This window comes from Montipora foliosa, chromosome 6, assembly GCF_036669935.1.
Source record: "Montipora foliosa isolate CH-2021 chromosome 6, ASM3666993v2, whole genome shotgun sequence".
NCBI classification, from domain to species: domain Eukaryota; kingdom Metazoa; phylum Cnidaria; class Anthozoa; order Scleractinia; family Acroporidae; genus Montipora; species Montipora foliosa.
In genome coordinates, this window is record NC_090874.1 from 52,770,425 (window position 1) to 52,788,516 (window position 18,092).

Genomic DNA, 18,092 nt, shown 5'->3' on the forward strand with positions numbered 1-18,092 from the left:
GAAAGAACATTTGTTCCCATAGGAAAAAAAATCTAGTTTTCTGCCATGCAACATGGCTGCCGTGCAAAACCTCTTTGTCTGAATTTTTCTTTCACTAGCTATTTTAGCTTTTCCGGGGATAGCGAGATTTGCCTCCAGCCTTTTAGCTTCCACAATAGCCTGTAAAAAGGTGTTTTTTTGCTATGTTTGAGTCAGTGAAGCTGTTTAGCTGACACGTCCGAGTGCAACCTCGTTCAAAGGGTTTTTGGGAAAAAGGCCTGGGAACGATGAAGGTCCGATTCGTACCTCAACGTGTCATCTGAATGCGCATAGTTACAGCAATCATCACATTAAAGCGGTTATCAGTTAAGTTGAATTCGTCATGGAAACATTTGATTGACGTCCACCTAAATTTTATTTGCGAATATGAAAAAATGTCGTTGTTACTGATAACCGCTGTAACGAGTCCGAATTATTATTGCTCCTAAGGGAATTGTCCTCCAAAATTTATCTATTATCATGAGCCAAAAACATACAGACAAATTAACTGTAACTTTTTAAAACATTTTACGCTCTGACCGGGAAATCACGAGCTTAGGAGAGGACTGAAACTTAACACGTGATTTATTCATACTTAGTATACAAGATTTTTACACAACGCAAAGCTGAAACGAGGAAACCTACACGAAACCAGGTAGCTTGTATGAAAGTTAGGTTTCTCCAGGGAAACTATAATGGTTCCTCCTTGGAATTTTAGTAAAATCCCTGCTGGGGCAAAACCAACAATAGAGGAAACAAAGAAATCATAGATTTGTCACCAAGAACCAGTGCAATAAGTTTACGTTAGCAGCGAAGGATGCAAAGGATGGAGTTTGGTTTTGGTGTTTTAAAAAATCGCTTAAAATTTTAATTGGATATGGCTCATACGGCTAAAAGTGTTCTAGGATATAATTAATACTTTGATTCAGTGGCAATATTTGGAACCTTAAGCAAGGACGACCAAGACGGCTACACGAACGTTGTCTAAAAATGTTATTTGCCGTTACTGTAATAATTTTGCGATTTACTGTGAATGCACATTCCAAGAGTGAAATTGGTGAGAACGCCGTCGTGGATACTTAGAGCGAAAATTAAAACTTCATGGTCAGGTGCTTTCGCCCTCCATGACATCAAATTTGATCATTCCACGTCGTTGTCAAGACGCGAACGGCAAAGAAATGTGTATCAAAATGTAAAACGCACGTGCAGAGCGTGCTTTTTAAACCCATTGTTATGTGGCGTTCTCGTAGCCGTCGTTAAATTAGGGACTACGACGACGACGGTCGACGAAAACTTCACCTCAGAATATAACTTGGCTCTATCATAAGTCTTTCGGGATTATTCAGTCTCGTTCACGTCCTACAATATGGGCGAAGTGTCCTAAAAATAAATTGGTACGAGCGGTTTCAGAGTGAAAACAGAGAATGAAAGATTCTCTGTTGCATGCTTACGTTGTCGCCAAAACCTCAAATTTGGTGATTTCACGTCGTCGTTATGCAGAGGACCGCAAACAAACTTGCTAAAATCCGTGCTGCACGTGCAGCACGATTACTTATGCCAATGATATTGTTTTGTGGCGTTGTCATAGTCGTAGCCGTCGTCGTTTCTTAAAATCCCTATTAGGGACCTTGAACGAAGACGACGACGACGGCACGTGCGTTTTACATTTTGATACATTTCTTTCAGTGCCGTTTTCGTCTTCACAACGATGTGAAATGGTCAATTTTGAGATCATGTGGAAGACGAAAGCACTTGACGATGAATTTTCAATTTTCTTTCTAAATATCCACACCGTTCTTACCAGTTATATTCTTGGAATGTGTACTCAGCCACACTTTCCAAGCCGAGCGATTAGGAGTAATCGCAAAATTATTAGAGGAACAGAAAATAATATTTTTAGATAACGTTCTCGTAGCCGCTGTCGTCGTTCTTGGTTAATTAAGGTCCCTATTTCGATTCGGTCCCTGTTTACTTTCACGACTTAGTTTTGACATAAAACTGCAACAGCAGTAGGCTCTTTCATTTTCCCCGCTTGGTTTGATTTTTATCTTGAACCGTTAACTTGAACTTAAAGAACGAAAAGAATATCTAGCAGTGAAATTTCCATCACAAAAGCGAGATGTGCGACCAAAGTGAACTATGCGTTTGAGAAATGCCATTTTTGTCGAATTTGTCCTGTATGCAATCTAGTCTTATTTTATTCAGTAAACCTCTACTTATAATTATGTGTTTGAATTGCTACAGTAAACTCGAAATTTTTGATAGGTTTGGAATGAAAAATTAGAAGCGATTCTCCAGTTATTAGTTTTCTTGTTATATTTATCTAAAGCTGCGCATGCCGCCAGCTTCCCAGATGGTTGACAGTGGTGGTTATATAACTTCTTCTCCTGAAAAGACAAATAAAGAAAACCTAACCGACTGATACAACTTTCCCTCACTTGCATGTATACCTCCTGATAGGCAGGTTTGAAGAATGCCAAGTGAGGTTGCTCGGAGTTTTACCTTCAAATCGAAAAGAAGGCAAACTCACTTACGCGGACTCCTTCCTTTTCTTACTAATTCGTTAAACGGTCTACGCAATGTAGTTGTTAGTTAGCCTTTTGCCGGCTTTTCAAAGTGTGCTTTAGCTAATAATTTCTTTTTTTTTCCCCTTATATTATCTGACAATGTTAAATATTTGAATTTTCTGGGTTTGGCTAAGAGATTCGGTAGAGTGGTCAAAATTGATAGTTCAGAGGTGTCGCACAACATCAACAAAGGTATAGAGGAAAAATGAATAATTTGGACTCCAGGAGTGATTACTGTTTTTTTTTTCTTTTCACTCTGTACTGGAAGAAAGTGACTGCAAATTCGGACCGAAAGCCGCCCTGCCCTTTGGCGCACACTGCACGGTTCACAGTCCGGCAGATTTAATTAGCTGTAAGTTTACCCCCAATGGCGGCAACGATTGCCAACTTTTCTGCCTCAAAATTAATTTGGGCCGAGTTAAAAAATCATTTACAGCAGCTGTGCAATCAGGCATAGAGAAGGAGATTTATTACTTCACAACAAAATCTGGGAGAATCATTGCAATGTCAACATTTCATTTTAAAAGGTGAAGTAATAAGTGTTTTGTACTGGTAGTTTTCCTTAAAAATTCCTTTCCGGAAATGAGATTGTAAGCCGCACGTACAATGGTGGTGTAAATTGCCGGGACTTTGCGACACACATTTCAGAAGTAATAAGAAATGTGCAAACTCGATGCAAAATGCCATTTGCCTATCATTTTTGCTGCTTCTAATGCGGTACGTAAAACTGAGCAATCTTGTCAGGTTAAGTTGACCTATTTCCTACTCATAAAGGCGGCTTTCATTAGGTTGGACAAGTTCACACTTGATTCAAGAGCGACCCGAATTCATCATATTTAAAGTGGATGCTGTCGCTAGTTACTGTCACCTTAGAAAATCAGAGATTCCGAACTACAGGTGAGAGCTGTGTCGCCAAAGAAAATGTATTTTTATTTCATTTGGTCTTATTTCTGTAGCATATAGCAGTAAAAACGATGAGATCAATTTCACCGGCGAAAGCAATTACGTGATGTACAAACTCACCTTGTCCTCGAAATATTCTCTCTGATCATTTGCTCTAGCTGAATGAATCGGGATTTAGCCTTAAAAAGACTCAAAATTGTTAATTTTAAATTATACACAACCTAATGAAAAGAAGTAGAGATTCCTTTTTTAAGTCACTTTCTAAAATATAAATTCCCTCGACATTTTCAACGTGAGAATTAAGACTATCTATTCAAAACAGTACACATTTTCGAGAACCAAATTATTTAATTCTTCTATTGTAAGAGGGGTTGGCTAAAATTAAGATGCTTTAATTTTAACTTGAAACCAGGATAAGAGATTAACACATACATAGAAAACCCCCAAAAGTTTTAAGCATGGATTGTGCCGGGTTATTACTCAAAATTGGATGCAGTTCCCTGTCATATTAGTACAATATGCAGTTCTCTGCCGGATACAGAGTTAAACAAAAAAACCTTAGATTTTTTGTAGATTGTATTATTGTTTTCATGTTAGATTGTGAAATATAATGGATGATGTGGCGCTGTCTCCCAGCACATGCAGCGTTTTGCGATCGGCTCTTCTCACTCATTAGTCGCCGTCTGAAAACTGTTTAAGACATACTTAATCAACCAGAGAAACTTGATCTGCTGGAATTTCGTTGCTCCTGGCAGAGAATATTAAAGTGTTCGAAAAATTCTAGGGAATATAATTTTCCCTTCCATGATCCTTTTACCTGGAAGCTACATAAACTAACAAACTTCGGGGCAAGCAAACATGCTATCAATATATTTTGGGTGCCAAAAATTGCAAAAACAACTCATCGAATCAGTTCCGCGGTTGCAATTGTGCAAAGTCTTATTTATGCAACGTAAAGTCAGAAAAACTGAGACCATTTGATTGTCACGAACAGATATCTAACGAAAGCATTTAGTCGGGTACACCTGTCATAAAAAAATTAGAATTTAACAACGGGCAAACGTCTTAGTTTACAATTTATTTTCGTTATCTATCTGACTCGATCCACCAAAAGCGTAGGCTGGCTGCGCTTTAAGCTTTGCCTCTGGGCTACTTTAAATGCAATACTGCTTGTCATGAAGTAAACAATCAGTGAAGAAAACGATGGAAGGCCGCGTCTAGAGGCCACAACACCGGTATATCACGAAACCACTCAGGAAAAATGAGCAATATCTCAGTTATTGAACCAAAAAGCTTAAGACACCGTTGCTCTTAAATGGGGCGATAATTAATCTGATACCAAATAATACTAGGAACGCCGAGTGTAAATTGTAAATTTAGTTAAATTGGCTCCCCGCTGCTTTAGCGCGCCACCCTGCCTGTGGAAAAGTTAATTGAATAAAACAGAATACAATTAAATACTTCAGTCATGACATGACGTTTGTTGCACTTAAGAAAACCTGTTTATTAAGGCATACCCTATAACAAAAAAACGGAAGCGAGGTGGCATCAGTGTTTTTTTTTCTCTATTGGAAGTGAATTGCCTCAGCCAGGAAATCATGGAGGAGATTCATGTGAGTTACAATGAGATGAGATCGGCCACCCAATTAAATTAATGGTGATGAAAAGATTACCGACCAGACGGAAGATTTATATATTAGTTTACTTTCCGTCTGGCCCCGACACTCGGCAATGAATCCTGGACTCTCGAAAGGTTACCCTCGACTCTCGACATTCGACAAAAAGGCAGATTCAGAAAAAAGAAATACGGCAATCGTAATGAAGTGCAAGCGCTGATTTAGCTGACGGTGATCAAATAAATACTACAAATACGACGTTCGATCTTATTTATTCCAGCCAGCGGGCAGACACAGGATTAAGTAAATATCTATAATGACACCTTTTTGTTTTGTTTTGTTCAAAGGACACGGAACCAGCTGGATGACAAATTAAAATCCTATGATAATAACATGAAAACAATAATCTTATGTTTTTGATTCAATTATTTAAAAGGCTAAAGATATTGCAACCAGAATCAGTTGACCCTGTGGTCTGTCCCTTACGGCTACTACAGGAGTGTTTGGTCCCAAAAAGAAGCATACTGTCTGAGCTACCTAAGGCGTTTCATCAGGAGCTTGGCCTTTGAATTGTTCGCACACGATCGAACGTATTAAGTGCTGAAAAGACGTGTGGTAAGTAAAAATTGGAAATGTCAGGTTATTTTATTCAATGGCGTTATTACATCCTTTACTTCTGGAACCTCCGCCCTTGCTCCGTTTAGTGGTTAAGTTCTGGAGTAAGCAGAGAGGAGGCGATCTTAGGTCAGATTGAGAATTGAACTCCAGGAAAGCCTGAATACAATGAAAAATTTTAATGCCGCGAGTCGAGCAATTGCAAGTGCAGCAAGAAAGAAACGTAAAGAACTTTGTTTGTACTGCATGCAGTTGTAACATGTTACATTTGCATCACATTGTAGCTTGTATCATCAGCCCGGGTTGCTTTAGCTGTTGATAGGCAGTTATTTACCATAACTGGGTAACTGAACGCCTGGGTGACATCTAAGGCGGAACAAGGGAAACACAAACTCGGGCCATGATATGGAAGGACATTCGCCTTGTGCAAGACGTCTTTTGCCTTGTGCCTTGTGCAAGGCATTGTGCCTCTCATTCGCCTTGTGCAAGACGTCTGTTATTTCGATGATTTTTCATTCATTAAAACTGAAAAATCAAGTGAAGATGCAAACATCGCATCGTCATCATCATTAGTTTTAATAATAATAATAATAATAATAATATATTATTATTATTATTATTATTATTATTATTATTATTATTATTATTATTATTATTCCTGTTATAGCTTGGGTCTATGTTTAATTCACCGAGAATCTAATCGACAGCCTCTAGGTCCGATAGTAGCGCACTATCTATACGCTTCTTAAACAGATGTTCTTCACGTTCCTCTTCAGTTATTGTCATTCTTCATGATAAAATTTTGCGAGTGATTATTTTTGGTTCTCATGTCTTTGTCTTTTTTGCGTATCGTGAAACATTTTAAAGAGAATTTAATCGATTTTTTTGTGTGTTTGGCTCTGAGGTAAATGTAATACGTGTACCTACATTTTGCATGCATCTCTTGTACCACATATCGTTTAGCCAATGAGAACAACACCGGTTTCAGTGAAGGTTTTAAAGTGGTACTACGACCAAAAAAACAATTCTTTTTTTTCTTTGGATTTCAAAACTATGTTAACTAAACACTAAGTCACCCAAGTTTTAAGTTCTGATTTTAAAGAGACACCTGTTCATTTTTAACTAGAATTTTCTTATTTATTGGTCAGCCATTACTAACTTTAAAATCTTGAGAGAGCTGGGTCGAGGAGAAAATGACGTCAAAGACTCACTAGTTTAAGAATGCAATGCGTGTGTACGCGGCCGAATTAATATGCAGCACGGGAGTTTCGGGCTTTCAGCCTTTTAAACCCGTGTTTTGCATATGTAATAAATTGCGTTTACACGCTGAAATTTTAAGCTAGTGAGTAAATGGCGTCATTTTCTCTAGATCCAATTCTCTGAGGTCCAATCGGCCAGTTTTGAACGTGAGTAATGGCGGACTGTGAAATCCAAAACTAACAGCCTTTAGATAAAACTCAAAGCTCAAAATTTTGCCAGTTAGGTGTTAAGCAAACACGCTTTCAGAATCTGAAGAAAAAAAGAAAATGATTTTTTGATCATAGTACTACTTTAAATGCTTGTACTTCTTTCTGTCTTAGCAATACGAAAAGCTAGGTTAATTGAATTTCTCGCGTTTTAATGTGAGCAATTAAGTTTCTTTTGGTTGACATGTTCTAACCCTAACCCAGAACGAGATGGGTGGAAATTACATTAATCAACAGGAAAAGAAAACAAACAGCGGTTACAAACATTTTCATTTTATACTTGACGTTTCGTATGTTGCAACATACATCATCAGAAGTGACGGTTAAAACTGTTACCGTCACTTCTGATGATGTATGTTGCAACATACGAAACGTCAAGTATAAAATGAAAATGTTTGTAACCGCTGTTTGTTTTCTTTTCCTGCTGAAATTGAAATGGCCAAAGGACAAAAGTATTTATGATGTTACATTAATCAAATTCCTCCACGAATAAACAATTTTCGTCTTTCATTTCAGCCAACAGCTCTCAGGATGAGAAAGATTGTGTTTCAAATTCTGCTTTCCAGTTTTATGCTACTTTTATTGAGGACTCGTGTCCGGGGAACCAATAACTCCAGCGTCCCGTCCAACCAACTGAGAAAATGTGGCGATAAAAGATGTGACTGTACATTTTTATCAAACGGATACTGGAATGCCACCTGTCATCTGAATGGTTCCTTTCTACCACCAACACCATTTATTCTTTTTGAAACACTGTAAGGATGCACATTTGATTGTCAACGTATTATTTTATGTGATATGGTAGCCTAGGAATAGATCACTGAAAGTATTTTAGCCTGTCCTTCTGAACTTATGTCCAAGATTAAAAAATGCAATTCCATGTGTAAAGTTTTGGTCCAGGTTCGAATTAAGCTATCCTGCGCAAAGCAGAACATGTACCGCACAACCTGGACGAAAACAGAAATTTCCTGTATACAGGAGGAAAATTCCAGACGGATAGGAGCCAGCAGGGCAGGAATTTTTCAGTCCGGTATGACGAACTGTATAAAGTCATATAATCGATGTCTTCTAGTGTAGTCGATCGGGGCTAGATAAGGAACTAAAGCTAAAAGAAGGTGCGCCGACTGTTTTGTCGTGTCTCGGTAAAATTTTCCCATCTAAAAGGCATCAGGGGCAATAGAGCGGTTTTCAAGTGAGTGTCGAAAGTAATTAGCGATTGCTTTGGTTTTGCATTACTTCTCTCAGTGATTGGTTCAAAGTTCTCGCGCCATTTTTTCAACCAATCAGAAGCGAAACCAAACCAATCGTGGCTCGCGCGTGCACATTTTCCCGCGCTTTGTGTTGGCTACGCGTAATTACTTTGAGTTTTGATTGGTTTACTGGATTGTCTCCGTCCTTTTTGATTGGCCAAAGTAATTATTTTGGTTTTGGTTTTATGACACTCGATTGAAACTCGCTCTATGTAGTAAAAGAGGTTTAGGTTTTGGCTTGGAGGAAGGGGGGGCGGGGGGCCCTACGTGAAGCAGCACTCTATACGAAAACGGGCAGCAGTGTTGGCAAAGTGGTTAAAACACTCGGGCTCACATCCTATGCACCAATGTCGCCAAGGTTCGATTCCCAGACCTTGCGTTATATTTATGGGTTGCGTTTGTTGGATCTCTCCTCTGCTCCGAGAATTTTTTGCCACTCTCCTCAGAAACCAATAGATCGAGTTTCGATCGAGTAGGGTAAAACCAAAACAATTACCTTGGCCAATCAAAAGGGACGGGGGCAACCCAGTAAACCAATCAAAACTCGAAATAATTACACGTAGCCGACACAAAGCGCGGGAAAATTTGCACGCGAGCTACGATTGGTTTTGGTTTCACTTCTGATTGGATGAAAAACTGACGCGAGAACTTTAAACCAATAACCGATTGAGGTGGTGCAAAACCAAAGCAATTCGCTGATTACTTTTGACACTCTATTTGACCCTGATTTCAGTTGATTTCTATGTTTGGTATCCTCCAAAGAGTATCCCAGCGCTAAAAGAACTTGACCCTTAAATAAAAGTTTATTCATTCATTTCAATCACTCATTCTTTTCTCCACTTTTTCATTCGTATATGTTCGCTCGTTCGTTTATTCATTAATTCGCTCCTTCCTTCGTTTATTCAGCAATTCATTCCCTTTTTCCAGGAAATCATTAAGTTGAAGGGGATTCTCTAAATCCAATGCTTGGCCTTGGAGTAATCCCTTTCCCAAGTAGATTTATTTATTTATGGAACTGCCCCATTGGAAGATTCAGCAAGAGCACTGTTGTAAAAGTCAATCAAAGCAAAGCTATCGATCTCAGCCTCAAGGGGAATATAATACTTTTCGGGGGAAAAACCTGTTCCTAAAAATACATTTACTTGGAAAAGGGTTGACTCAAGGAATTAGTAGCGACAGAGGCGCTCATTGATGAGCTCCCGCTTTTTCCTTTCTTCATTCCTTTGTTCATATTTTTGTTCCTTCATTCATTCGTCAATTAATTAAATCATGTATTCGTTCTGTCTTTCAATCGTTCTTTTTTGTATTCAGTTCTGATGATGTATTTTCACTATTTTTACTCATAAGAGATTTGTCGAAGAACGATCTTCAGAGTGTGCCCAAGATGTTTCTGTGGAATCAGCGTCAATTAACAAACCTGTAAGTTCCATCGCCTGGCCCTTCCCCCACTCATCATCATCGTCATCATTATCATCAACTTTCACTGCCAATTGCTCATTTTGTCCTCTCAACCCAATCAACAAGGCTATTTTCACCCACGGGTAAATATTCTTGCTTCCCTTTATTTTCAGTTCGCTTGCCCACAACTCCATCTCCATTATCAAGGATTGTGACTTTGGCACACTCCCTAATTTGAAATTTCTGTAAGTAAGAAATTTGTTCAATTGTCGTTTGCTCTTTTTGTTTTTAGTTCAAATCAAAAAAGCAGCTTTTGACTTTAGGCGTTACAAGACACTTTTGGATTGGCATAGCCAATTAGTATTATGACTAGACCAGTTTCAACGTCAAAAGTTGATTTTTATCTTGCCAGGAAAGTTAAATAATCTCTCCTGAAGACGAACGCACGGAGCTAGTCCTAAGCACTTCAGCTTTATAGAGAGTTAGACTAAGAGTAACTTCTAAAAGCATTTGCTCACGTAACATTCTAACACCACGTTGATAAAAAGGAAAGCATTATTTGATGTGTATAAATGAAGATGTGGAATTAGGGATGGGTGAAGTTATTCGTGTAGTTTTGGGAATAGTTGCGGGTGTAGTTACGGGTTGAAAATGTAAATAAACAAAGTGTTATAAAAAGTTACAACACGTAAATGACATACTAGTGAAGCTGGATAAAAGAAATACGGCTACAGGAAGCTACAAATTAAACACTTACATTGTTACGGAAACTACAGAGACTGTGAAGAAAGATTAGAGGACTGCTGCAGAGCGACAAACTCATTTAAGTTTGCGAGTAACGTGACTGCGGTAAAAAAAACATCTAAATAGAAAACTTAGGTTTATATAACAGAAGGCTGAATGGATTCAAGACGAAGATGATTTGGTGTAAATGACGGCACAAGACGAAATATGCGAGCGAAAGTACTACTGAGAATAAAAACAAAGAGAAAGTAACAAAAAAAGATACAAGAAATCAGTACTAATTGACATGAAACCGATGACGGAACTCTAAACTTAACACTCAAACACTGCAGTTAGCAGCACGATCTTGCAGTTACTATAGTCTTATTCTTCGATTGGTTAAGTCTTTGACGAGAATTTTTCATTCAATCATCTATTACTTTAAACAACATTTACGTAAGCCCGTGAGGCCGCGATTGTTTTGGTCAGCGCTGAGGATAACTTCCTCTGCCAGATTAGCCCGAGAATCGTGATCTTCTGGTCGCTCCGTACTGTGTGCAGTATCGGAAAGATAAAGCAATGATTGTTGCCGACGTTTTCAATAATGAACTAAACGGACCTACACTTCACCTGTGCGTTTTTCGTGGTGCTTGACAAAAGCATTCTGAAACCTCGGGAACGAGAAGTTTCCAACCAGCAACTGAAATCCCCTGTTAACGCTGTGATCCTTGCTTTGTTTTACAGAGATTTTAGCTTTAATCCCCTGAAACGCTGGGAAGGAGGCGTCAAGGATAGGCTTCCAAACCTTCTGGAACTATTTGTGACTAGAACCGTTTGGATTCCTCAAGAGAATATTTTAGAAACTCCATCACTTGACATTATTCATGGCGTTACTTGGAGTAAGGATTGCTCTAACTGTGATTTGTACAACTTGGTCAAGAGAAACTACTCTCATCCGTATACACCCGGCTTGGAAGGAAAGGAACAAGCAGAGGAATTTGCGCAGTTCGGGTTTTATCCATTCTATTGCAACAACAGATCCAATGAAGCCCATTGGAAATGTTCCCTCCTGAAGATAATAGACCCTGACAGAAAAGAAAAAGAAAGAGTGGTGGGTATTCCTCAAAAACTGTTTTATAGCTCATTCGTTTTGGGCGCGGTCGCAATGTTTGTTAACCTGATTGTTGTACTGACCGTTTTCTCCGCGAGATCACTTCGAAATTCGACGTCCATGCTTCTTATCGCCAACATGGCCTTCTGTGATCTTCTTATGGGAGTTTACTCCGTGGTTATTGGAGATTTGAACATTTTTAACATGCTCCGGGACATCATCGCCATTCCGGGCAAGAAATTTGTTTTTGAGCGGGAAGGGTTATGCAAGTTTTCAACTGCGACCTTTACGTCTGCACAATGCGTGGCGGCAGCGACCTCCCTTCTTCTCACAGTGGAAAAATTTTATTCAATAGTTTACTGCATGAATCCAAATCGTCGCCTGAGCAGGAAAGCTGCTTTCGCCAGCATAGTTTCCTTCTGGATTCTATCTCTGCTGTACGGGCTGTCACCTCTTTTTGAAGTCCTCAATCTTTCCGTCACAGTAACGATGATGTGCAGTTTCCCAGTTGCGAGGGAAGAAAACACATTCCTCATCTGCCCAAGTATTCTTACTGCCCTCTACCTCATAAACATTCCATTATACGTGGCAATCTTCATTTCCGTCCGCAGATCAGGCGATAACCTTGGTATTAAACGGGAAGCGGCCATCTTCAAGAAAATCGCCCTCCTTGTTACAACCAATTTTCTGCTGTTGTTGATCCCGTTGATTCTGATAATAACGCTGGTTCCCGCAAAGAATATTCACAAAAGAATTGAACTGGACACTGACTCAAACACACAGTTGCTTTTTATATTTGGCTTCTGGTTTCCTTTTGCTTGTCTTGGGTTTAATTCTTGCATTAATCCAATCCTCTGTGCGTTCAGGCAAGAGCGGTTTGTAAAGCAGATAAGGAGAGTCTTGGGATCTCTCCAAGTGAATCTACGAGCTTTGTTTGTGAATAGCTAGTCAGCTCAGTGAAAGAACCCAGTCAGCTTCTCATATAAACACGACTTCATCACAAGTAGTACTTTACAGGATGACTAGTTACAGCAAGTGAACTTCGGCCATGAGTCGAAGCTGTAATGTGATTCACGCTTTTTCAAAGGAAAACTGAGCGCTGAAGCTCAATAAGCTGCTGCAAAAGAAAGCCCTTATGAAAGCTACAAGTCTGATCGTATAAACATCATCATTATGAACGATTACAACCTCACTAAAGTGCACTAGCAATACTCACTGTTTAAAAACAATTCCTTTCATATTCAATTTTTGCAACCACAGAACAAAAGAACCTTTGTTTCCACAGCCAATAGATCTCTGGTCGGCAAATTAATGACAATAGGTGACGTAACGGTGAGTATCGCTATAGACTTGTCACAGCATGCAGTGCAGAACTTCAGCATTGTGCTACATATGTTACGTTACAAGCTATTTCAGCGCATCAAAGATATTGCCACATACGGACATTGAGCGTTGTGATCTTTTTGGCGCTCTTCTTCTTACGAAGGAGCTCGGAATAAGTACCAGAATAACATTAGCAATATGTTGTCCTGCATGTGTTCCATAATTCTTCACCAAGACTCCGAGTGGTAAATGTTTACTTCTCACCTTGCAGGGATAGAAGATTCATACCGTACATGTGCTGATTTAGAGAACCAATCAAGATGCTAAAAACGCACTATCTGAGGCTGAGAATTTAATGAGATTAGATGTAGACTTAAAAAGTGTAGAAAACTCGATTGCGAATGGCAGGAAGATATGTATATAAAGCGTTTGAATCGTGTGGCCTGTCGTATGTTCATTTCTGTCTCATATGTTGTACCTAAAATGATGTTTAGGTGGTCGTACTATAATAATAATAATAATAATAATAATAATAATAATAATAATAATAATAATAATAATAATAATCTCGACAGCAATAACTTTCTTAACAAATTCTTAAACAATCTTAAATTTACAATATATACTCTTCTAAAATGCTACAAATGATATTCACAATCTTAATCCGTATAAATAATAAAAAATAATAAAAACTTCACTAATCATATTCACTAAGAATAATAATAATAATAATAATAATAATAACCTTTATTAACGTATCATGTATCTACAATCGTGTACAAGTGTTGGAAGGTAGCTTCATTTTACAGATAACCCCCCTCCCCCTTTTCAATGTTGGATTTTCCAGGGAAAAAAATGGTAACTTTTCTTGCCTGAAGAACTCCAACATCGAATATGGGGGAGGGGGGCCACAAGAGAATTTAAATACTCACAGTAATTTGCGCCCAACTCCGAAAATAAGAGAATTATAATTCTCTGTGATGAATTTTTGGAAACCACCTATCAAAGACATACAGTACGCAAAATCTATTGTGCGCAAAATACGCAGTCTTTTGTGCAACTTCCACGTAGTGAACTGGTTCTCAAACTCAACTGTTTTTCATTTGGCGACAGCTACTACAAACAAATCAATGGGAATGGCAATGGGAACCAAAATGGGACCTACAATCATGGACAAAAACTCTTGGGAAGGTAGCGTCATTTTACAGATAACCCCCCTCCCCCTTTTCAATGTTGGATTTTCCAGGGAAAAAAATGGTGACTTTTCTTGCCTGAAGAACTCCAACATTGAATATGGGGGAGGGGGGCCACAAGAGCATGCTCTTTCTCAAATACTTCAGCCAATAGTTAGAAAAATCGAACTAGGTGTGAAGTGAAGTGATGCCTGCAACCTTCCCAACAACTTTTGACTAGGATTGTAGTTTACATAAGCTAGTAAACTAATTTCGGACACCTATCTACAATGTAAATTGTTAACTGAGATACAATGCAAAATTACACGTTCTATAAAATTACTACAAATACTATACAAATACTTATACTGGCTATATAGATTGCTAAAAATGATGATTAAAAAATAAATGAATAATAAAAATAAAAAAGTAAAACACTGCCCCTCTTAAAACACTAAAACACTAAAAATGCTTACGACACTGTTCTTACTCTAACACTAAAATCAGTGCGTACAATAAGAAGAAAATGCGAATGAATTATTCTGATCAACCCATACACAGAGGGCAATTCTTACAATTTTTATCTCCCACGAAAGTTTCTCAATTAGTTTTCCTAATCTTGTTTTTGAACGCACTCAGTGAAATAGCGTTCTTAATATAATGTCAAGGAAGGGTTACGTTTTTACAAACGTTGGCCGTGTAGCACTTACATTTCATCAGACTTACCTGATCAGAGTGTAATGTGAAGTGCTAGTTTTAATGGCCCACACTAGGACAGAGAAAAACTTTGTCCAGGGTGAGAATTGAACCCCCGCCCACGACCTTCGGGTTAGATCACCGCTGCTCTACCGACTGAGCCACAAGGTCAGACGGGAGCAGGCCGTGGGAACTGAAGATCTTAAAGTCACGGCAATGAACATGTACAAGTACAAGGAAGAGTTACGTTTTTACAAACGTTGGCCGTGTAGCACTTATATTTCAACAGGCTTAACTGATCAGAGTGTAATGTGAAGTGCTAGTTTTGTACCCCATATGAACCATGTGAGTGTTAGCCCTACTAATAGAAATGGGCCACACAAGGACAGAGAAAACTCTGACCAGGTGAGAATCAATTCTCTGTCCTTGTGTGGGCCATTTCTATTAGTAGGGCTAACGCTCACCTGGTTCATATGGGGTACAAAGCTAGCACTTCACATTACACTCTAATCAGTCAAGTCTGTTAATATAATGTCGTTCGTCAGTTTTGCCCAAAGCAATGGACCAGCATATTTAAGACTAGGTTTACCATATTTTACCGTGTTGTATCTAGGTATTATGAAGTCCGGATTCCTTACATTGTATGAGCTATTATAATTCTGGAATAACACTTGGATGTACTCTGGACATAGATCATGCTTTACTCCAGATCTGAACGTGAGTGTTGCAATATCCTGTAACCTTTGGTTTCGTAGAGTGTTTAACTTGGCCATGCATGTTAATCAATTCTTCATATGAAGCGTTGATTTTCTTATTGAAAACAGCCTTCAATGCCCTTTCTTGTTGCTTTTCCAATTTCCTGCTATCTGTCGACAGACAGAAGTTCCACACAATGTGGCAATACGTTAGTTGAGGTAGGTGAATTAAGGCCTGGGTCCAGATCTGTTTTATAAAAATAAGAGAGGGGGTGGTCATTTTATATAATACGAAATAACTTTGGGACATTGTTAATAGCAGTAAGATGTGAAACCTTAACCACTCTATAGAATGAGATATTATCAAGTGACATGTTAAAGTTATTTTTAGCACAGAAATCTTTTCAGCTAAACGGCAACTCGTTTTATCATTTTCTGGTGGCTGGATTAACCTTTATGATGTTAACACTATTGGGTACATAATTTCTGTGCTTGGACATTTCAAGATAATTTTAAATAAATGTCCGAAAAAAGAAATCCTTTCCATAGGGGACTGAGCACTACTACAAAATGCTGTGTATTTCCAAAACTAAAGACATATTTCACAAAGGACAAGTACAGTTCGTTTTCTTTTACCATTTTGAATAATCAAATAGTAGCGAAGTGATATATATTTTAGCATAAACTGTTGCCGTTTTTTAGTTTGAGTTTTGTGGCCATAACAAGTCACGTGGCCTCATTTGCATACGTAATCCACATCGATATAAAAACTTTTGTGACGTTAGTAGTCTGCGAAAGTCTTAGGTTTTTATTACTAAACCTTCAAAAGTTAGATCACCCCCTTACTTTTTTGTGCAATAATTTGGGTCCAGATTAAGGCCCATGCCTTAAATTTACATGAGTTTGTAGGTAACAGTTTTCGCAGTCTAATCAGTACTCCTACTTTTCTTGACGCTCTGTTACATATATCTGATATGTGACTGCTAATATTCAAGTTAGCATCAATAGTCAATCCAAGCAGTCTCATTTCAAGATCCGCTCTCTACATTTGTACTGGGCATCGTAATGTTGATATCTTAAACGTTGCCTTTAGGTCCGAGGGTCATAAATTGGTACTTGTCAAAGTTCCCCTTAAGCAGGTTATTTCCATACCCATCAGAAATAACCTTACCTTCTTTATTTAGTTTATTTTGTATATCCTCAACTGTCTTTCCGCTAGTATATAGTTGATGGTCGTCCGCGTACATGTTTAAGCTACATAAATCAGCTATGTGAGCGAGATCATTTTCAAAAATATTCCAGAAAAACGGTCCAAACGTCAATCCTTGTGGACACCCTCTAGCCAGCTCTTTCCATTCACTTATCACTTCTGCCCCTCTTTTCACCCTCTATTTTCTGTCACCGAAAGATGACCGTATGAGGAGGGTCCCCAATAGGGTTCTTCAATCCCGCCATCCCGACCAAAAGGTTCCCTGAATCCCGAAATCCCGAACGTTTTTATCGGTCAACCCGGTCTCGATCATGACGTCACAACATGATGTCCAAACGTAGTCGTCAATAAACCTTATTCACGATGGCCACCATGTTGAATTTGCTATTATCATGCAAATTAGCTACACACTTCTTAGGGGGCAAACAACACAAGTTCGAGAGGTTATAACGAACACCTTAGCCACACAGATGACTTGTTTCACGTTCATTGAATGTTTATCACCTAAGCAGTAAAATACAATCATTACACAAGTTATTTCGACGTTTTTTTAGTGAAAAATGAGCGGATAACAAAGGAGAAAGTCAAAATGTCAAAGGCAATCAAAAGATATAAAATTTTTATAAAAGGTACTTAATTCTAAATACTAAAATGGACTTTTTGCAATGTTAATTCAATATTTCGTTGAGCCGATTTTCCGCAATTTTTTTTCAATGTTTGCCCCCCAGCATAACACATGTCTAATTTGCATGACAATATGAAAACCAACATGGCGGCTATCGTGAATAAGGCCTATTACAACTACAGTTGACTTAGAATACGCTCTGTTAGTCTTTTCCACCAACCTTCATGATCCAATTGACCTTAATTGGAGCATTCGCAATCACAGTTTTGAAACCGAAATGATGCGTGGTTGTCCATTATTAGTAGTAATTGAATCTGTTCACATGTTCTTTGTACTAATGCATACGATCATCAACAGGAATACGTCTCTTCTTAACATTCCTAATTAGCATGAAAACACTTCCCGTCAAGCTAAAAATGAGCAAACTGCGAAAAGCAGGCGTTACAAACGGCGAGGAAAATGGTCACGTGGTCAACACTACCCACAAACCCATGGGACAGACACGGGGTACAAAAATGGAAGTCGCCTTTGCCAATATCTTCATAGCTGAGGTTGAAACAGACATTTTAAACCAAAGCGCTCTAAAATCGCTCGTTGGGAAACGATATGTAGACGACATAGTTTCCATCCAGGCTTTAAACAAAGAAGAAATAACGCAGTTCATTGAACAAGCAAACAAACACTACCCCACAATTAAAAAAGAT

At 38.5% G+C, this 18,092-nt stretch overlaps 1 protein-coding gene across 1 annotated transcript; it reads left to right on the plus strand.

The window, feature by feature from the left end:
* Positions 1-5,544: 5,544 nt before the first annotated feature.
* Positions 5,545-12,615, plus strand: LOC138005743 (leucine-rich repeat-containing G-protein coupled receptor 4-like). Its single transcript, XM_068851927.1, has 5 exons — positions 5,545-5,719; positions 7,702-7,940; positions 9,783-9,854; positions 10,007-10,078; positions 11,301-12,615. Exons 2-5 carry the CDS (start codon positions 7,717-7,719, stop codon positions 12,613-12,615), a joined length of 1,683 nt encoding a protein of 560 aa, XP_068708028.1. The 5' UTR covers positions 5,545-5,719; positions 7,702-7,716.
* Positions 12,616-18,092: the final 5,477 nt, after the last annotated feature.

Excerpts from the sequence above, each read along its gene's own strand:
- LOC138005743 (XM_068851927.1), top strand. The coding sequence starts at position 7,717 with ATGAGAAAGATTGTGTTTCAAATTCTGCTTTCCAGTTTTATGCTACTT. Across the intron at positions 7,941-9,782 it reads TTTATTCTTTTTGAAACACT|AGATTTGTCGAAGAACGATC; the intron begins GTAAGGATGCAC and ends TTTACTCATAAG. Across the intron at positions 9,855-10,006 it reads CAGCGTCAATTAACAAACCT|TTCGCTTGCCCACAACTCCA; the intron begins GTAAGTTCCATC and ends CTTTATTTTCAG.